This window comes from Trachemys scripta, chromosome 1 (assembly GCF_013100865.1).
Source record: "Trachemys scripta elegans isolate TJP31775 chromosome 1, CAS_Tse_1.0, whole genome shotgun sequence".
Classification (NCBI taxonomy): Eukaryota; Metazoa; Chordata; order Testudines; family Emydidae; genus Trachemys; species Trachemys scripta.
Window position 1 is genome coordinate 93,295,293 of NC_048298.1, and position 22,068 is coordinate 93,317,360.

The 22,068-nt window shown below is 48.1% G+C and overlaps 1 protein-coding gene across 2 annotated transcripts in view; it reads right to left on the reverse strand.

Annotated features, from left to right (window-relative positions):
* LOC117881030 (apolipoprotein L6-like) overlaps positions 1 to 22,068 on the reverse strand; it is a 36,401-nt gene that overhangs the window by 3,501 nt on the left and 10,832 nt on the right. The window contains exons 1-3 of one of the 2 annotated variants that reach the window (XM_034777813.1): positions 9,518 to 9,593; positions 1,930 to 2,056; positions 1,650 to 1,800 (exon numbers count right to left, since the gene is read on the reverse strand). In XM_034777813.1, the coding sequence (XP_034633704.1) occupies positions 1,650 to 1,800; positions 1,930 to 1,960 (182 nt within the window). In that variant the 5' untranslated portion in view covers positions 1,961 to 2,056; positions 9,518 to 9,593. Of the gene's footprint in view, positions 1 to 1,649; positions 1,801 to 1,929; positions 2,057 to 9,517; positions 9,594 to 22,068 lie in introns of those variants that run through there. The other variant, XM_034777824.1, reaches the window with a different exon arrangement.

The following is a 22,068-nucleotide window of genomic DNA, read 5'->3' on the forward strand; positions in this document are numbered from 1 at the left end:
TGAAGGGCTGGTCTGTAACCTCCACCCTGCAATGGCCCCTCCCTGTCAATCTTCCCCCATCACTGTTTTTCCCATCCCTTGGTGGGAAGACGCTGCCAGCTGGAATCTGCCCATTGAGCAGGAGGGAAACTGAGCCACCCCTGCTTCCACTTAGCTTCTCCACAGCCAAAGCCACAGTGAAGGAGAACAAGGGAGAAGATGGAGGGGGAGGCTTCCAATGAATGCAGCTGAAGCTAGACGTGTTCGGACTGGAAATAAGGTGCCGTTTTTAAGTGATGGTAATTCACCATTGGGACAGCTCGCTTAGAGTCGTGATGGAGTCTCCATCACTTGAGTCTTTAAATAAAGGTATGTGGTGTCTTCACTGGGAGCCGTAGGCTTGATGCAGCAATTGCTGGGTGAAATTCCATGGCCTGTGGCATGCAGGAGGTCAGGCTAGATGATCACTATGGTCTGTCTGGGCTTAAAATACATTAATCAAAACCAGATCAGACAGAGACCAAGGGAAAAGTTAGATAAAGGAGAAAATAGGAATCTGATGAACAAACAAGGGAGACCGTAAGTGAGCTATTTTAATAGTTTTATGAAGGGTTTGATGACACAGAGTTACTAAGAAGATATCTTTGTATATACCGGGACAGGTCAGAGGATGCAGCCCTGTAGGGTGGGGGGTGCTGGGAGGTCTGGCTCTAGTAGGAGATGGAACTCCACCGCGGCCATTGGGAGCTGCGGGGGGCCATGCCTATAGATGGTCAACGTAAACAAAATGTCTTGCAGGCCACCAGCAGATTACCCTGATGGGCTGCGTGTCGATACTGCTGCAGCCTTAGTCCCTCTGAGGCAGGGTTTCTCAACCTGTGGGTTGGGACCCAAAATTGGGTCACCAGAATGTTTCAAAAGGTCATGTGGCAGCTCCTGTGGTTCTGTCCCATGGGGCTGGCTGGGCTCACATCCCTACTCTCGGCACTGCAACCTCCGGGGTAGCAGCGCCACTCAGGTTTGGCTCAGATGTCATGATGATGGGAGTCCAGCTAGGCCAAATTTGAATGAATGGCACTGCAACCCCATGAGGCAGGTCACAACTCCACTCACACAAATTTGTCCTAGTGCAGGGCCAAACCTGAGTCGTGCTGCAACCCCAGAGAGCCAAGCCCACCCCAGCCAGGCCCATAGCACAGGAGTGCAGGAGCTGCTATTGTGGGGTGAGTGCTGGGCAGGACCCAACCCCCGGGGGGCAGGACCTGACCAAAAACACCCCAGGCCCCAGACTATTTACTGGGTTGCGACTGGGCATAAACATTTACAAATGGGTCCAAAGCCCATAAAGGTTGAGAACCACTATTCTGAGGCACTGGGTTGTTCTCTCTGGCACCCTCTATTCCTCTCTCTTGCTCTGCTTAGCGATGAAGCTTATCCTTTCCCTGAACTGAGCCTGCTGGCAGAGAACCTTTTCTGCTTTATACAGCCTCACTGGTGCTAATAAATCTGAAATTGTTCACCAATAACAAATAAAATGGAGGCAACACCCGGTGCTGTCATGGACAAAGGGACCTGGATGCTATTCAATTGGGGGTCAGGTGTTATCAGGAGACAGCTGACCAGCCTCTGTGTGTGAGAATTCTCTTTTGACCAAGATTTCTCTTGCTTACCTCTCGAGGTCCATCACGTCCTGCAACATTTCCTCGTAGTTCCACCCTTCAGGAAAGAAGCTCTGCAGTTCCTCATTATGTATTTTCTCCTGCAAAAGCTCTGAGACCCCCAGGCTGCCGTCATATTGCAAATTGTGGTCATCAATGTTTTCTAAGATTAAAAACAACATCAGACTGGAGCGTCTTCAGACCTACTTTTAAAAGGATGCATGCATTTCTAGTTCCTAATCATGAAAACAGAAGGAAAGAGAAATAGTGCAGTGGTAGGAGCAGGGAATACCTTCATAAGTACTGAACATTCCCGAGGCCATCTTATTGGGTGAAAATACCAGGTGCAATCTCTGTGACTTCGTTTATGTTGCAGTCCTTCAGCACCTCTCATGCAGAGAAGAAGAGGGGCTTCCACCCTGGTAAAGGGAAGAGTAGGAGGGAAACATGGTTCAAAGTGAATCAACAGAAGAAACAAGTGTTGCATGTGGAATAAGTTGAGTGGGAAGGCAGGGTCCCATTTTAGTTTGCTAGTGGAACATGCCCAGCCATCACAAAATCACCATCATAACTGGCACAAATTCTCCCTTTTGTTGGCAGTCGCATGTATGTTATGGGCAGGGCCGGCTCCAGGCACCAGCGAAGGAAGCAGGTGTTTGGGGCGGCCAATGGAAAGGGGCGGCATGTCCGGGTCTTTGGCGGCAATTCGGTGGTGGGACCCTCAGTCCCTCGCAGAGCAAAGGATCCGCCGCTGGATTGCCGCCGAAGAATGAGGCAGCGCGGTAGAGATGCTGCCGAAGTGCAGCCAATCGCAGCTTTATCTTTTTTTTTTTCCCCCCTCCGCTTCGCCACTTGGGGCAGCAAAAAAGCTGGAGCCGGCCCTGATTGTGGGAAATCTAGCTGTTGATGCTGCTAACAGCTTGAAACCCGTAACACTTTCATTGATAACTTGCAATCAATTGGTTATGCAGGGGATTGATGTTACTGCTCTCAATAACCTCTATGTTAAATATCCCTGTGAATTTAAAATGACTCTTCCTGGCTTGAAGAGAGGCTAATCTATGAAATGGGCACATGGATTTAGCTGGAGATTTGCAAACACAGCAAATACACAGTTGGGTTTTCCTAAATGGGGTAATAATTGAATGTATTTTAGCCCTTATTGTAAACTTTGCAGATGGGTAAAGAGGCCTGGAAGAGGCTAATAAAGAAATTTGAAGATCTAGCTCGGAATTGCTCTACAGTCAAAAAGCTGTTAAGGGTGGCAAGTTCCCCATTGTAGAGATGAATACAGAAATCAAAGAACGTAGTGCTAAAGCAGACAGTGTCCGGGCAGGTGGTGCTGCAAGGGGTGATAAATTACACAAGATGGCCATCAACACAACAACTCTTGATAAAAGAAAAAGAAATTGGATGATCAAGAAGTGAAAACGCAGGGGAAAATTAAATAAGGAGTTTGGCGTGGGCAGGGGTGGCAGGTTTGTAGAAATTTTGGTGGTACCAAGAACCTGCTGCCCCGCACCTGCCTAAGGCTCTGGAAAGGAGTTCGAGTGGGGGGAGGAGGTCTGAGGTGCAGGCCCTGGGCTGGGGATTAGGGCGCAGGAGGGGTGCAGGCTCTGGGATGGAGTTTGGGTGCAGGCTCCAGGCTCAGACAGGGGGTGTGGTTGCAGGAGGGGGTGAGGGGTGCAGGCTCTAGGACAGAGTTTGGGTGTAGGCTGGGGCAAGGGGTGGGGGTGCAGGAGGGGGTGAAAGGGTGCAGGCTTTGGGAGGGAGTGCGGAGGGCTGGGATGCAGGCTCTGGGATGCAGTTTGGGTGTAGGCTCTGGGCTGGGGCAGGGGTGGGTGTGCAGGAAGGGGTGAGGGGTGCAGGCTCTGGGATGGAGTTTGGGTGCAGGCTCTGGGCTGAGGGGTGCAGGCTCTGGGAGGGAGTTTGGGGATAGGAGGGGGTGCAGGGGTGAGGGCTGTGGGGCTGAGGATGAGGGGTGTGGGAGGGGGCTCAGGGCTAGGGCAGAGGGTTGGGGTGTGAGGTGGGGTTGGGGATGAGGGATTCCTGATGCAGGAGGCAGGGCCGGCTCCAGGCATCAGCCCACCAAGCTTGTGCTTGGGGCGGCACCTGGAGGGGGGGCGGTGCGGTGCTCCGGCCGCCGGGGAGAGTGGAGCCCCGGGTGGGCTCTCCGCCCTCCCCCCGGTGCTCTGGCCACCGGGGAGAGCGGAGCCTCGGCGGGCTCTCCGCCCTCCTCCCGGCGCTCTGGCCGCCGGGGAGAGCAGAGCCCCGGCTGGGCTCTCTGCCCTCCTCCCGGGGCTCCGGCCGCCAGCGGAGCCGCGGCAGGCTCGCCGCCCTCCCCCCGGTACTCTGGCCGGTTGGGGAGAGCGGCCTGCGGCCGGGCTCAGTGCCCTTCCCTGCTGCGCTGGGGCGGGGGGCGGGGGGAGGCTTTTTTGCCTGGGGCGGCAAAAAAGCCAGAGCCGGCCCTGGCAGGAGGGGGCTCAGGGCTGGGGCAGAGGGTTAGGGTGCGGGGGGATGAGGGCTCTGGCTGGGGCTGGGGATGAAGGGTTTGGGGTGTTGGAGAGGCTCAGGGCTAGGGCGGAAGGGCAGGGTAAGGGCAGCCTGCCTTGCCATTTATGGATGGGGGACACTAGGACTCTGCGGCAGCAGTTGATGCCGGGAGCTGGCAGAGCAGTGTCAGCATGAGCTGCAGGCTCCGGGGGAGGTGAGCGGGGGCAGCAAGTGGGGGCCGGGGGATACTCAGGGGAGGCGTGTGGGGGCAGCAGGCAGGGCTGGGGGAGAGACCCGGCCCCAGACATTGGTGGAGCAGAGCCCCCGGGCCCTGAATATTGGTGGAGCCCGGGCACCATGGGCCAATACAACTCGCTGTTCCTGGGTGTGGGATGCCCTACACAGGAGTTTCTTCAGGAAAAACTAGTCAACCTTTATAGTAGGTACATCTAGAAATCGTTAGGTTAATTAGAATGTTAGAAATAAAGGGTAAATAAATGATTACAGTCATTTTAACAAATGGCTAATCAGTTGGTATAGAGTCCAACAGGGTGCTTACGACCAACCTTGTATCAATGTGCATATCACCAGCTATAACACATGCTGCTGAGATTTTCAAAAGCACCTTGTTTGTAACATGCTTATGTCATCTCTTAACCCTTTATAAATGTTCCCTTAATAGACAATCTGATCAGAAAAACTGGTGAGTACTCAAATTGAGCAACTAAGGAACCTAGGCCCCAGTTCAGCAAGGTCCTTCATTAGGAAGATGCGTCTACAGACCCCAAAGAGCTAAGATGTTGTGTAGTGCTGTATTGGTTAACAGAGGCATTGAACTGCTCCAATGAAGTGACTCAGAGCAGTATAAAAGCTGCTGGGATGTAGTCCTGAGAAGGCGATTACAAGCAAACGGATGTAAAGAGAGGCCCTAACGTATTTACTTGTGTGATTGTCATTTTTTTTCTGTTTTTCTGGGCAGTGCAAGTTCTGCTGTGCCGAAGTGAGAAGAAGACAGGATCGTGAATTTTGAAAGCATGAAGCCTGGCTTACCTTTGTGGTAAGAGCCAGAACCGGGATGCAATTTGAGTGGATGCAAATGTGTCTTAGTGTTGAGTCTTGCACTGCAGCTGATGTTTGAAGCAATAGTTGTTTCCTGATAGATAAATGGATTTTGTAAAAGTTGGTGTTTTCCGTGCAGTAGATTTTGACCTGTTCAAACTGCATTTCATTAAAGTCTAAAATCTAGAGAGACATTTTAATCTAGATCAAGATGAGGCCAGCTACACATACAAGGCCTGAGTCTCCTCTCACAAATACCAGGTTTAAACAGGTCTAATTCTGCTAGTGGGGTGGAAGAATGCTCTTGTGCAGTGTTTTCCAACCATTTCAGGTTGGCAACCCCTTATTCAAATGTAAATTTTTTCCTGACCCCTTATATTTTTTTACTTTTACTTTTATACTAGCTGTATTGATGATAACAATACCAAGCCTACATCATGTATCCATATGTGTATTTCAGGAGGTTGAATATTTGACCTTGAAGGGTAAGGGAGGGAGGACTGGAGGAGCTTTAGATTCTAATTAAGTTTTCAGTGCTTCACAATGTACCTTGATTGCCTTTTGTAACTCCCCTGAGGGACATGACCCCCCAGCTGAGAAATTCTAGTGTAGTAGATGAGGATCTGGATTGGAAGTCAGAAGATAGGAATAGAACCTCAATTTCTGCCACAGACGTGCTGGGTGAATTTGGGCAAGTCACACCCCCGTGCCTCAGTTTCCCCTTTGACTAACTTGTCTCTATAGTTAGCAGATTATAAACTCTCATTATGCATTTATGCAGTGACTAGCACAGCGTGGTCTTGATCTCATCTGAGCCGCTAGGCTGTACCGTAATACAAATAATAATCTATAATAGAATGTAGGAAATGGAGGATTTAAAATCTCAGCTCAGTGCTAGTCTCTTTGGCCAAAGAATTTCAGTAGTGATTTTGGGGGCCCAGCTTTGGGGGCTGATTTTCAGAAATAGAATAGAATAGAATATCAGGGTTGGAAGGGACTTCAGGAGGTCATCTAGTCCAACCCCCTGCTCAAAACAGGACCAGTCCCAACTAAATCCCCAAATCCCTAAGTGGCCCCCTCAAGGATTAAACTCACAACCCTGGGTTTAGCAGGCCAATGCTCAAACCACAGCTCTTGGCCAAGGAGAGCAGCGCTGGTCTGAGATGTTTTAAATCTTGGCCTTTGTGTTTTGTCAAGCGCCGTGTACATCTACTGGGCTCTGTTTAAAATTTAAAAAAAACGGTTATTTTTAGAGCTGATTAAAATTCTGTGTACATGAATATGGAAATTAGGTGCAGCCCTGGGGCTCCTGGCAAGCGGTGAGCGAGCGTGGCTCTTAGCACTGCAAAGGCCGGGCAGCTCTGCTGGTCAAGTGAGTAGAGCCCAATTTACAGGAAAGAAAATTCCCTGTTGAGCGTGTCCAAGTGCCTCGCTGTAATTAGCATCTGTCACACTGCAAGTCAAATGAGTGCCTAGAAGGATGCGGGGAGGGGCAGCAATCCAGCCATGGGAAAGAAATGGTGATGAGGGATCTACTGGATGCTGGAGAGGCAGGATGAGAAAGTGACTTAGGAGTTGTGTGACCCGGTCCTGTCCATGATTCCGCTCTGGACATCCTGCGTGCGCTTCGGCTAGTCACTTAACTGCTCTGCACCTCATTTACTCCATCTGCAAAAATAGGAGTCATTCCTGTGCCTCTTTTTGATGCGCTTTGAGCTCTTCAGATGAAAAGTGCAATATGAGCCCAAAGCACTGGGTTATTGTTACTACATCTGTTGTCTCCAAAGAGTAGCTAAAATTAAAATAAAAGAATATTAATTAGCAGTTTAATCAACTGCATTGCTGCAGCATTAGAGCAGTGTACAAACTCCCCCCAGAAGAGGATGTTAGAAATCCAGCGATACAGAAAGTGTGTCTACATCGTGATGCAGCCTTGTTCTCGCAGCACTAGCAGCTCTGACCTGCTGGACTCTCAGAGAGGAATGGTTATGGATGCCTTGTCCTGGGAAGTGCCTCGTGCTTCCTGTTGGAGGCTGAATGCTCTCATCTGCCCCGAACTCAATGGGAACTGAGCTGTTCAGCACCAGTCAGGATCAGGCCCTTAGAAAGCAAGAGCCCCCATTTCCTGCTTGGCAAACAAGAGAAACCTGGTCTGCAGTTTCAGTTCAACTGAAAGTACCTGGGTCTGGGCCTCATGCTGATGTTTGGTATTTATACCCGGGGCGGGGTGTGTGTGTGTGTGTGTTAATGAAATGTGAATACTGACCACATGCTGTTCAGTTGGTGTTGGCCCACGCACCTTGGTAGAATAATCTCCACTCCCTGCCTAGCTTCCCTTCCCCATCACAAGTGGCATTCAGCTGAATCTTGCCATTTTCCTGGTGTCATTTGGGAGGTATTATAGTCAGAATACTGATTTGGTAACTAAACAGGATAGGCTTTCCAAGGGAATAAAACTGTTTTATTCTTGTTTCTTCTGCTGCTGGGGCAGTCTCGGACCACCGCGCCCCTCTCCCTCAGCAGCAGCAGGAGTTTGGATGTGGGAGGGGGATCAGGGCTGAGGCAGGGGGTTGGAGCGTGGGAGGTGGTGGGGACAGTGGGTGGCGCTTCCCTCAGGAGGGTGGGAGGGCTCCCTGGAAGCAGCCGGCATGTCCAGTTCTTAGGTGGAGGCATGGCCAGGCGGCTCTGCATGGTGCGCGCTGCCTCCGCCCGCAGGCACTGCCCCCACAGCACCCATTGGCCACAGTTCCCAGCCAATGGGAGCTGCCGCGTGGGCATTTGGGGAGGGGGCAGTGCACGGAGCCCCCCGGCTGCGCCTCCACCTAGGGACTGCTGGGACAGACCGGCCGCTTCTGGGAGCCGTGTGGAGCCAGGTAGGGAGCCCACCAGCCACCCTCACCCCTGCAACAGTGGGGGTCCTGGGCTGTGGGCCCCTGGGCCACCCCTCCCAGAGCACCCACTGCACCCCTGGGCCACCCCCACCCCCCTGCACAAAGCACCCAAGTTTTAGTCAGGGGTATATAGTACAAGTCATGGACAGGTCACGGGCCATGAATTTTTGTTTACTGCCTGTGACCTGTCCGTGACTTTTACTAAAAATACCCATGACTAAAATGTAGCCTTAGCCATGATCACCTCAGCGGGCTGACTTATTTTCAGTGCCTGCATTTTTGTCCCCTGTGTGAGCAATGACAGTGGTATTCACTACCCAGTAACAGAACAGGCTTCCTAAAGCAGAGGGTTATTTATTTAGAACCAAAGCTTTTCAGATTAAACAAATCTTAAAACAATAAACAGACTAATGCATGTCTAGTTTACCAGGTATCCAACACTCTTCCACATGAGGATCTTGGTAGGTAGGTCTAAGCTTCCTGTAAACACACTGAAACCTCTAGGGTCTGGCCTGCATAATCTGTTGCTTTAGCTCACAAACCATTTCTCCCCCTGCTTCAGAGAGAGTCACCTTTAAAGACTGCTTAGTGTTTTGATCACTCCCCTATTTATAGACCTTTTGATCACTAGTCTCCTAGCCTGGCAGAGTAAGTCTTGCATCTTTGTTAGAGACAAGATATAAGCTCTGTTCTTATGTGGGACCATTATGTTTCTTTCCTGCTTGTTTTTCCAACAGTCCTCATTGAATTCGAGCATTATACGGTTATAATACACATTCCACTACCCCAGTGTAAGTTACGCAGTCTACCTCAATAACCAATAACCTCAATAATACAGCATACGTAGAATTATTACATACTGGTGGTCTTAGATTATTCCACAGCAGCTTTGTGCCCATCACACCATGTCTCAACACTGACTTGTGCACTCTCCAAAAGAAGGCAATCAGATTATATAATTTTCTAGCTAGTTGTCTTTGAAAGCCTGAAACTGTGACCACTGAAGTCAATGGCAAAGGTTCCCTTTGATTTTAATGGCCCTTAGAACAGTTCACACAAGCATACTGATGAGTAAAGTGCACTGCACTGCACTGGTCTCTACACAAGTGAATAACCCAACATACCCCACAGATGCTTACCTCTCCCCTCCCACCCCTCTTCCAGCTATAGCCCCCTCCCCTTTCAGCAGGCAGCCCAACCCCACCTCCTGCTGCTGGAATCTGTCCATGTCAAGAGATGAGGTAGTAAAAATAGCGTTTAAAAGGAAGGAACCTGCATAATCCCTAACAGACCACCTTACGTTTCAATAGTAACTAGTTTACGTTTTATAGGGAATTTCAGGTTGGCCCACAGGCCAGCAGGAGGCAAAACAATATCCCCTTCCTCAATATAAGGTCTGCAAGATCGAAAGCCCTGATGAAATGCTATGACCCTTACCTCTCTGGCTGCCCCTGGCTAGTCTGCCTGAGAAATCACAGGACTGTGTCTGTCTAGACTGAAGTACAGTTTCCTGTAAGGAAGTGGAGAGGAATTTCTCAGAAGTGCATTAAAATATGTCATAGAGAAGCCAAATATACTCGCCAAGGCCCTTGGTGTGTATTTACCAAGGGTGGAGTAACCCAGTATTATCTGTTATGAAGGAAAGTGGGAGGAGTGAAACAAAGGGCATGTTTTTTTCAAAGAGGCAGCTTGTCTGCTGGCTACACTCTCCTGTTGTAGGCAGCGTTGTTGTAGCCCTGTCAGTCCCAGGCTATTAGAGAGACTAGGTGGGTGAGGTAATAGCTTGGACCAGAGGTGGAAGTAAGCTGGTCCAGTCGGGCGTACTGGCAAGAGCCGGTATGCCGTGCCGGACTGGACCAGCTTCTCCGGCAGTGATTTAAAGGGCCCAGGGCTCCAGCCGCTGCGGGGAGCCTAGGGCCCTTTAAATACCCGCCTGAGCCCGGCTGCTGCAGCGGCTGGAGCCCTGGGCCCTTTAAATCGCCTCAGGAGCCCTGACGCCATTACCCCATCCCTAGCCCGAGCCCTGCCGCCCCGGGGTAGCGGTGGCAGGGCTCCCACGGTGTTTTAAAGGGCCCGGAGCTCCACAGCGGCCAGAGCCCCAGGCTCTTTAATTCGCCCTGGGGCTCCCAGCCGCCTCTGCAGCTGGTAGTTCTGGGGTGATTTAAAGGCCCAGGGGCTCCCAGCCACAGCCCCAGGTCCTTTAAATCTTGAAAGACCCCGCCTCTTCCCATTGAAGCCACGCCTCTTCCAGTCGAGGCCACACCCCACTCAGGACTCTGACGTACCGGTAAGTCCTTTAAGTTACTTTCACCCCTTGCTTGGACCAACTTCTGCTGGTGAGAGAGACAAGCTTTTGAGCGACACAGAGCTCTTCTTCAGGTCTGGGAAAGGTACTCTGAGTGTCACAGCTAAATAGAAGATTGAATAGATAGTTTAGTCGTCTAGAGTCATGGTCTTAATAAGGACACTGGATTTATGGCTTATTACAACAATCTGTAACCCACTAACTTCCTTTTTGTCCTATGACTGCAGGGGTGTTAACGAGCCACTTCACCTTGATTGGTCCCTTAGAATATGTGCTAACTGCTTATGCTAAACTATCTGTTTGATCTTGTATTTAGCTGGGACACACTCAGTCTACACTACAGAATTATGTTGACCTAAGTTATGTTGGCATACAGCTGCAGCAATTACATTGTTTGTGCGCGTCCGCACTGCGCTCCGTGTAATGGTGGTGCGTGTCCTCACCAGAAGCACTTGTGTTGATGCAGAGTGCAGTGTGCTGTGGTAGCTATCCCACTGTGCACCTCGCCTCCATCCAGTGTAGGGTGCTGTGGTAAGTTTTCACAATGCTTCATTGGGACGAAACAAGTTGCGCAGGGGTGACTGGGAGCATGGATTCAACTTCCCAGAATGCAGTATGCTCCATCCCATAATTGCACCTGCATCCCATAAACCCGCGCTTCCCTCTTCACTGTCCACCATCTCCAACGGAAGCATGGAGCCTACACAGCACTGCACTATGGCGATGAGCAATGTGAGCACAGGCCATCTGGCCCTGCAGTAATTGCAGAACTGCAAGAGGCGCCACGGGGAACACGATGATTCCTTGGATGCTAGATTGCTGTGGGACGTAGAAACAATTCAAGATTGTTGGCAGCATTCACAGAGCAGCTTCAGACAGTGGAGTGCTGGTTCTGGGCCTGAGAAAAAAGCACTGACTGTTGGAATCGCATTGTCATGCAGGTTTGGGATGACCAGCAGAGGCTGCAGAACTTTTGGATGTGCAAGACCACATTCCTGGATCTGTGTGCAGAGCTTGCCCCAGCCTCCAACTCAGAGACACGAAAATGAGATCTGCATGGACAGTGGAGAAGGGAGTAGCAATTGCACAGAGGAAATTTGCAACGCCAGATTGCTACTGAACAGTTGGGAAGCAATTTGGAGTTGGGAATTCCACCACGGGGGCTGTTGTGATGCAATTGTGCAGGGCCATTAATCGCCTCCTGCTATGAAGGGCTGTGAATCTTCCCAAACGGCAGTGGGCAATAGATGGCACGCATATCCCTGTTTTATCACCAGACCGCCTTGCAACAGAGTACATTAACAGAAAGAACTAGTTTTCTATGGTAAAGCAAGCTCTGGTGGATCACCAGGGATGCTTTACTGACATCAGTGTGGGCTGGTCAGGGAAGGTTCATGACACACAGATCTTTAAGAACACAGGAATGTTCAGAAAGCTGCAAGCAGGGACTTTCTTCCCTGACCGGTGGATTATCGTTGAGGATGTTGAAATACTAATAGTTATCCTGGGCGACCCAGCCCTACCCCCTTGCTCTAATGGCTCAAGAAGCTGTACACTGGGCACCTCAACAACACCAAGGAGTGCTTCAGCAAGTGCAGAATGACTGTTGAATGTGCCTTTGGATATTGGTAGGGTCACTGGCGCGCTCTACTCATGAGATTGGACCTCAATGAAAAAATATCCCAATGGTTATAACTGCCTGCTGTGTCCTGCATAATATCTGTGAAGCAAAGTGGGGTGAAGGGCAGAGGTGGAGCAGCTGTCTGGTGATTTTGAGCAGCTGGACACCAAGTCTTTAAGAAGAACTCAGTACAGAGCTATTAGGCTCAGGGAGGCTTTGTAAGACCATTTTAATAGTGAGCCAGTGTAGTGTGAGTTGCTATAGTGTGCTCTAGCTGGCCTTGCTCTTCTGCAGCTCTGTTATGAACTCTTTGGTGAGTGCTGTGTGTGTAGTAATATAACCCTGCCAGTGCACCGATACTGTCTGTGAATGATGGCAGCACCACCCAGCATATGTTGTGATCTAATAAAAATGAATGATGTTTCCCAAAATAGATTTTTATTCCATAACAATGCAAACAGAAAAACATTTATAACTTAATAAAGCGTAATGCATTAAGGGAAAAGAACGTATGAAGGGGAAAGAACAGTCGTTTCCATCTCAGGTGCGCATACACAAATCATGTCTTTCACAGGTCAGTGTATGTGCGACTGTGAAGGTCTTTAACGTCCCCAAGGGGTGGAGTGGGAGGGGTAGTGCAGCAGACCCTGGTGCCATGTGGAATGTTGGGGGGGGGGGTGTAGGGAGGTCCCAATATGCAGTTCTCTATGGATTGCAGAGGAAGGCAAGCATGGATTGTTGAACCTACAGGTCTATCAGAGTCTGCAGCATGTCTGTTTGCTGCCTGAGAAGCACTAGCATTTCCTGCTGCACGTCCCTCTCCTTTTCCTGCACCTTTCTCCGCACTGCCTGTCTGGCTAGATTGTCTGCAAGGGTGATTCTCCAAGCCCTATGCTCATTATCCGAAGCAGCGGAGGCTTGCAGGATTTTTTGGAACATATCATCCTGACTCCTCTTTCTCCTTCTCCTTATCTGGCTCAGCCATTCTGCTGGTATGGATGGAGAGACCCCGAAGGCCGCGTTTGCAGCTGCTGAAGATACAGTACACAGAGGTACTGTTGTCAGTGTATTCATGAGATAAATTGAAACTTTGGGCTGGTCTACCCTGGGGGGAGGGATCGATCTAAGATACGCAACTTCAGCTACGCTATTCGCGTAGCTGAAGTCGAAGCATCTTAGTTCGACTTACATGGCCGTCCTCACGGCAGCAAGTCGACCGCCACGGCTCCCCTGTCGACTCCGCTTACTCTTCCTACTGAGGTGGAGTATGGGCGTTGATTTGGGGATCGATTTATCGCGTCTAGACAAGACACGATAAATCAATCCCCAATAGATCGATTACTACCCGCTGATCTGGTGGGTAGTGTAGACATGGCCTTAGGATACTGAACTCACTCCCCTTGATCCAGACAAGTTTTAAGCACTCCATTTTTCTTCTCCTTGGGGTGTATACAGCATGGTGACAGTCACAGCGCCATCCATGGTGAGTATGGCCCTGGGACGGGGGGCAAATTGGGGAAATGAGGGGAGGTGGCTCACAGGCATGAGTATATGTGTATAGGGCAATTGAACTGAATACTGGCACTGTTTTCCATAGATGGAGCTGGATTTTAGCTGATATTTCAGTCCTGAGGGTAACAGAGGGTGAACAGGGACAACTCCTGCAGATATCCGGCTGCAGACCAAGGCAATGGTGCCTGCTGAACTAATGGCTAAGTGGTGTGGGAAATTGTCCTACTGCAGTGGAAGAAATAAGGCAGTCCTCCCCAGAAACCTTCAGCAGAGGATTGCAGACTATCTGCAGGAAAGTTTCAGCAAGATATCTACGGAGGATTTACGGGACATCGCAGTGCACATATATACAAAGTGTTCCATGGGGCCCCATCTGCCTAACTCTAGAGGGAGATGAGAAGCGGATAGCAGTTCTACGTCTCTTGGTTGTTTCACTATTTCTTCTAGCATAAGTAAAAAAGCGTAAGTCAACAGATGTGTCCTGCTACTTTGGGGATTCTGTCTCTGTAATTTCTAAGCAAACCACATACTTACCAGAGGTTCCTTACCCTGCATCAGGCTCGCCCGTACTCAACTGTTAGGACTGGTTGGACTGCATTGGAGTCCAAAACAGGTCCTGGGTCGCCGTGCTGTTGGATCCGCTGGTCATCTCTCTCCTGTATTCCATGTTCCTTCTCACTGTTCATGATGGGGGCCTCTGCCTTGGGGTCCTGCAGAGTGTACACAGGGCTCTTAGGGATGGATGGTCTCGTCCCAGGATGGCGTGCAGCTCTTTGTAAAAGCGGCAGGTTTATGGTTCCACAGCCAGTGCTTAATTTGTAATGAAAGAGGTGCCGGGGCTCAAGCAATTTTTTTACATTCATAACTGATGCAGCAAGCCCAGAAGTGCTGGGGCTATGAACTGCCAAGCCCAGAGGTGCTGGAGGCTCAAGCCTTGCACAAATTAAGCATTGTCCACACCAGAGTGATTGTTAGCCTCCCTTGTCTTCTGGTTCGCCTGCCGCAGCTCCTTGGCTTTCGTGCATCACTGCTGCTGGTCCCTATTGTAGCCCTTCTCCTCCATGCCTCAAGCGATCTGCTCGTAGATGTTGAAATTTCTATGGCTGGATCAGAGCTGTGCCTGCACAGCCTCTTCTCCTGCCAGACCCAAAAGATCCGACCCCCCCGTTCCCGGTGTACTCCAAGCAGGAGGGTGTCTGTAGCATGTAGCCAGCATGGTCAGTCGGGCAGTTGCTAGGCGTGCTCTAGAGTTGCTAGGTGAGCTCTCCAAGCCAGGCAAACAGGAAATGGAACTTCAAAAATTCATGGGGCTTTAAAGTGGAGGGATGGCTTTCTGTGTACCTGGCTGCTGGGCAGTGGAGTTCACAATGGTGACCAGAGCAGTCAAGGTGCGGCATTGTGGGATACCTCTTGGAGGCCACTGACAGTTGATGTAAGTAACACAGTGTCTACACTGACACTGCTTCGACCTAACTACATTGACCTAAACTCTCCGCTGCTCATGGGGGTGGAGTTAGTAAGTCGGCATAGTGGGTGAGTTACGTCGGTGGGAGTAAAATTTTAGTGTAGACACTGTGAAGGGTTGGGTCACAGAGACCCCCTTGGGACTGTCACCTGATGTGCTGAGACTACCTCTGAGCCTGTTTTCCCTGCCAGCTTGGGAGTTCAGAACCCTGCCTTGTTGAGCCAGATACACTAATCTGCTGCAACACAGACCCAGGGTCCGACCCACACCCCCAAAAGTGCAGGCTTAACTAAAAACAGCTTAACAAGTGCTCTTATCTCTAGCACCCAGACACTCAGCTCCCAATGGGATCCAAACCCCAAATAAATCCACTTTACTCTGTATAAAGCTTATACAGGGTAAACTCATAAATTGTCCGCCCTCTATAACCCTGATAGAGAGAGAAGCACAGCTGTTTGCTCCCCCAGTATTAATTACTTACTCTGGGTTAATTAATAAGCAAAAACTGATTTTATTAAGTGTAAAAAGTAGGATTTAAGTGGTTCCAAGTAATAACAGACAGAAAAAAGTAAGTTACCAAGCAAAATAAAACAAAATATGCAAGTCTAAGCCTAATGCATTAAGAAACTGATTACAGATGAAATCTCACCCTCAGAGATGTTCCAATAAGCTTCTTTCACAGACTAGACTCCTTTCTAGTCTGGGCCCAATCCTTTCCCCGGTACAGTTCTTGTTAGCTCCAGCTCAGGTGGTAATTAGGGGATTTCTCATGACTGGAACCTCCTTTGTTCTGTTCCACGCCCTTTTATAACTTTGGCCCCAGGTAGGAATCTTTTGTCTCTCCAGATCCCCACCCCTCCTTCTAAATGGAAAAGCACCAGGTTTACGATGGATTTCAGTATTAGGTGACATGGTCACATGTCACTGTAAGACCTCATTCTTCATTACCTTTATTACGTAGAAAGGCTTGCAGGTAAACAAAGCCATCTATGGTCAATTGTCCTAGTTAATGGGAGCCATCAAGATTCTAAACCACCATTAATGGCCCACATAATTACAATAGGACCTCAGAGTTATATTTCATATTTCTAGTTTCACATACAAGAATGATACATTCATACAAATAGGATGACCACACTCAGTAGATTATAAGCTTTGTAATGATACCTTACAAGAGACCTTTTGCATGAAGCATATTCCAGTTACATTATATTTCACACTCATTAGCATATTTTCATAAAAGCATATGGCGTGCAACATTACAGACACCTCCATAGTTAGGTCAACGTACGCTGCCTTGCGCCAACCTAACTGTAGTGTAGACCAGGCCTTAGTACCTTTCCCAGCCCTGACGAAGAGCTCTGTGTGGCTCGAATGCTTCTCTCTCTCACCAACAGACATTGGTCCCAAAGAAGAGATTACCTGAGCCACCTTGATACTCTGCTGTTGACAGGCTTGTAATGTGACCCCGCAATGCTATCCATGATACAAAGGTGTAATAGCTGGGATGGCCTGAAGCTGGTCGCAGAATCATTTTATTTTAATGAAAAATGTCAATGTAAATGATGTTTTTGTTTTTGCCCAAACATTTTGGGGTTTTGCCAAAAAGTTGAACATGAAAAATATTTCCCTTTTTGGCATCTGCAAACGAAGACACAACAAAATGAAATGAATTTTCTGGTTTTCATTTTTTTTAATGAAAATTCAAAACAATTTGAGGAAAATGAACATTTTCCATGGAAATGTTTGTTTCTATGAAGAGAAAAATCTTCAAATGAAAAATTTCAGCCAGCTCTACTAGCAACTCTGTCCTGAGGGTGGCCTTTACTGCATGCACTCAGGAAGCCTGGCTGTAGGGAAAAGACTCAAAAGGCTGAGCATTGTGGATTCAGGGTATTAATCGAGAGGCAAGAGTGAGGTGCCAGGAACTATAGTGACCTCAGAAGAGTGAAGCTTTTGATGTCATCAGACCCCGAGATGTCTTTATTTCCATTCACTTTATGGATTACAGATGAGTCTCTCTTCACAGTAGTGTCATCACAAGAACAGTTTGGATTGGGTGCAAATCACTTGGAATTAGTTGCTGCCGGCCCCTGCCCAAATACAATGGTATGGCTCACTGGTCCATAATTCTCAGGGGATCTCATGGCTCCTTTTTTGCAGATGGGCCCCAGCTTAGTAACTAAGGAACAGCTGTAGTTTCTAGAGCTAAATCTATGCCTTTCATAGAATCATAGAACATCAGGGTTGGAAGGGACCTCAGGAGGTCATCTAGTCCAACCCCCTGCTCAAAGCAGAACGAATCCCCGACTAAATCTTGAGAAGGATCTTGTAGTTAGAGCAGTGGACTGGGAGAACTGGGTTCTCTTCCTGGCTCTGCAAATGACCTTATGCATGGCCTTGAGCAAGTCACATAACCTCTCTGTGTGGCTCAGTTTCCATCTGTAAAATGGAGATGATAATGCAGTAATTGCCTTTCATAAGTGAAGTTTAATTCCTTAACGCTTGTAAAGTGCTATGACATCCTCACAGAGAAGGCGCCAGAAAGATGAAAAATATTACATGGTCATATTCCCTATTTATTGCCAACAGAACCTTCAGATGCTGAATACTCAGATGGTGCAGTACTGACAATGAATTGCATTTGAGTTTCTCTAGTTGCTCTGTAATTTCCTTAAAGATGTCAGTCCCCATTAATGGGGGTAGATCCAGGCAGGGCTGCCCAGAGGGGGGGGCAAGTGGGGCAATTTGCCCCAGGCCCCACAGGGGCCCCCACAAGAATTTTTTGGGGTCCCTGGAACGGGGTCCTTCACTCAGTCCAGGGGCCCTGGAAAACTCTCGTGGGGCCCGGGACCCCGGAGCTTCTTCCGCTCCGGGTCTTTGGCAGCAATTCGGCGGTGGGGGGGTCCTTCCACTCCGGGACCCGCTGCCAAAGTGCCCTGAAGACCCGCGGTGCGGGGTCCTTCTGCCCCAGGACCTGCCGCTGAAGCGCCGGGTGTTCGGCGACAAGAAGACTCCAGGCCCCCTGAATCTTCTGGGCGGCCCTGTATCCAGGAACGCTGCATCCTGTACCTTGCAGTAGAGCCCTGTGTGGGATTATTTTTTAAATCCTGCTGCCACTCCCACCTGCTCCCACATTGTTTCTTGCATTTTTATCCTGCTCCCACCTGCAAAAACCTTCGATCTTGCAAATCCCCCAAGAGAGACAGATTTTCCCCATACTACTAAAAAAGAAAAACAAAACAAAACTCAGTCAGTTAACATATTATATACATAAACATAATTCAGGCACAATTTTTGCCACTGAAATTATAAAACAAATCTTGCTTAAACCATATAGAAACATTTTATCTCCTGTTAGAAAAGACAGCAAATCTCTTTGGATCTCTCATTTAAATTTAAGTATTAAAACCTTTATTTAAAAAAAGAAAAACTTGCTTTACATTGCTGAAATTCTATTTATGACAAACTGACGAGAGATTTTGTGTTTTCCTGCAAATTGCCATTGTCTATTTTTTTTCTTGGTCCACCCAATCCTGCCCACAACAAAGCACATTTTATGGCTGTGGGACCCGCAAGATCCCAGTCCCGCTGCAGGGCTCTTATCTTGCAGTGTCCCAGACATGTTTCTTGGCATTGCCATTTTTGAGTTCCTGCCTCTCCCTTTTATAAAATGCCCAGCTACACACTGGAAAGTTGCAGAAGTGGCAATCCAAAATGGAAGCTACTATCTGACAGCTCCTTTTGCTCTCGTGACGATCTTGTAATTTGTCCTTGTCAGAGCACGATAGCTAATACTGAATTGGAGAAGCAGCCTTCTGTATACATACATTAGTCATGCTTTAGTTAGCAATGGACCATAATTTCTACTCTCCTTTCCCTCTGCCACAGGCAGAATTCTTTAAAATCCCTGGCTCCTGCCATTGGGATTAACCTACTGTGATCTCGCTATTAATGAGTCTGCACTTATTGCATTACTCACCCAGAGCCACTAGGTGGCAGCAGGTCCTGCCCAATAGATTAAAGTTTGGACTGAGCTGCCGGGACTTGCAGGATGTATGTATAAGCATGCAGCAGGCACCTGTCATATAGGTGATGGCATTATCTCTCTGTGTCGCTCACTTGCACCTCCCTCCTCCCCACTTGGTTGACATACAGGGTATACTCTGATTAAGAGTCCCAGTCAGAAGAGCACTCATGATGACTTGGAGGCATAAGGAAGAGGGAAATAGAGGGACTCCTGAGGACTTTAAAGGGGAGAAGGGAAGGGAAGGGCTGGGGGGGTGTCACTTGTTAGATTGGCAGTATTCTGCTTTGAACCTCAGAGCATCTGTTTGGTCCCAGCTAGCCAATGACCCATCGAGTCATGTATCCTGTCTCAGGGCTTGTCTACACTTAGAACGCTGCAGCTGCAGCGCTTCAGTGTAGACGCTACCTACGCCGACAGGAGGGGTTCTTCCTTTGGCGCAGGTATTCCACCTCCTGGAGAGGCAGTAGCTAGGTCAATGGGAGAATTCTTTTGTTGACCCAGTACAGTCTACACCGGGGGTTAGGTTGGTACAGCTACGTCTCTCAGGGGTGGATTTTTCACATTCATTAGCACACTCTGTTACACAGCATTATAATTATTAGCACTTATATACTGTGTTTCAATGTGATTTACAAAGATGATCTAATCAGATAGAATATTTTCCTTGAGGGCTGGAAGCTATTTGGAATGATTATGTCTCTTTAATTAGCCTAATGGATCGATCTAGATGCTTATGGTCCTCACAAACATTAATGGATTTTAGCTTGTGAGATGGTCAAGTATTATCTCCATTTCACAGATGGGGACCTGAGGCACAGAGAGATCGACGTGATGAAAAGGTTGTATTGGTTTTTTTTAGGGTTTTACTTAGATTGTAAGCTCATTGGGCCAGAGAGTGTCTTTTTGTTCGGTGTTCATACAGCACAATGGGGTCCTGGTCTCTGACTGGGGTTCCTAGGTGCTACCACAATATTAATAATAATAGGCTGAGTTTGGGATCCTTATTCAGAGCAGAATGAAGCCTTTTTATCCATGAGCTATGTGGTTATCCCAGATGAGTGCTAATAAGACATTTTATACCATATCACACTATCATGTATCTGTAATTGCCCCATATTTTTCAAGAAAACTTTCTTTTAAACAAGTTTAGAGTTATATAAAATGCTAATAGTTCTATATTCCTTTACTTGTCAAGCCAGACTCCCTTCCATGCCATGAGACCAACTTTATGAGCCTCAGAAGAAGAGGAAAATTAGAACAGATAGATTTTGGAAAGGTATCACCTATACATATATAACAATGTCACTAACTTAAAATCTGATATCTTGTGATTTACATGGCTAGAAAAAAGTGTTTTATCTTATTGAAAAGGAGGCTTTCCTGGCTTGCTTACACTATAACTCTTATTTCTAGCCCTGGTGGGTCATGAGTTATCAGAGCTTTAAATCTCTCATTGTTCTAAGACTGAATATTGACCTGTCCCTGGCCTAGTATCTGTATAATTTGGGTGAAACGGGGGTGGGGAGGGGGACGGCTGGGGGGGGGGGGGAGAGAAATGGAAACCTTTGGTGCCAGGTTGGTTTTAAAAAAAAGTAGAGTAGTTTGGAGCTTCTCAGAGGCCTGGAGTGTTGTTAGACGTCCCAGCAAGATGGCTTAGTGGGTGAGTGCAGGTGAGGTGGTCAAAAGTACATGATAAATGATATCAATCAGACAGCTGTCACCTAATACTCTACCTCTCACACCCCTTAACCTAAATGTCTCCTTCCATATAGAAACTCTGAAATGAAACAGTCTTTGATTGGGTGGATGTTTACTGGCAGAAAATTGATGGCCAAAATTTAGTATGAGGTTATCATGGTGAACCATACAGTTCAACCTGGTTGACAGAAACTCAGTACAAAATTATATGCACATTTTACACCACACCTCTCCAGAGCAATTTTGTGCCTGGGTTTGATGTCTCATGATGTCTGACACGTGATATGTGGTGTAGTAAGCTAAGCACAAGATAAGAAGAAAACTGTAATTTAGGGGACAGAAGGGATAATGGGAGAAAGGGAACAGAAGGGTTACAAATAGGAGTTTGTCTTGACTAATGTGCTAGCTAAACCCAACCAAAACTTGTCCTTTCCCCTAGGCTAGCTGGAGGGTAACACCTTTAGCCTCAGTTTTAGCTGGTCAAGTTGTAGCTTAGGCTCCTGCCACTTTTCCTAGCCAAGACAAATCTCTAAAGCTATGAGTTATTCAGAGATGTCATGCACAGCTCTTGAAGGTACTTATCTGGCCCTCTTTACTGTAGTATCTGTAACCTTCTCTGGAATTGGTTGTTCCTAACATATTACACAAAGCCTCTAGAGGGGGATACCCCTGGACTATAGCAGCAATGGCTTCAGAAGCTCAGGACTCTTTTCCCAGATTGCATAGATTCCAGGGTGGAGATAAAACAATCTGGAAGCTACTACCAGAACCAATCATAACCCAAAACTCAGAGACAAAGGATTTGGTTATACTTTTGGGTTTTGGTGGTGGTTGGAGTATGTCAGGGTGAGAAGCATCACAGCCAGGGAGGACCCTTCTACTCTCCATGTTCCTAACCAAGGGAAGACTTTTGCTAGTCTACTTAGATGACCTCATCATCTCCGGGAAGCCCCATGAAACACATTTGCTAAAGGTCCTGGATTGTCTGCAGGAATGTGACCTGAAATTATCACTGCACAAATGTGTTTTCTGCCACACCTCCATCAAATATGGGGGACACATCATGTCTGAACTGGGAATATCTCCCAGGCCTGACAAAATAAGTGCTTTGACTGCTTGGTCTCAGCCATGCAATTTACGAAGCCTACTCTTCTTTTTAGAATTATGTGGATACTGCCGCAGGTTTGTCGAGGGCTATTCATTAATTGTGAGACCTCTGCGTGAACTAACACAGGGATATGCCCCTACCAGATCTGAGGGGACTGGCAAGAAAACATTTAAAGAAAAACCCTATTTTAAGGAGTCTCAGCCTTTCAGAGCCCAATGAGACCCCAAATGTGAGGAGACGTTACAGCAG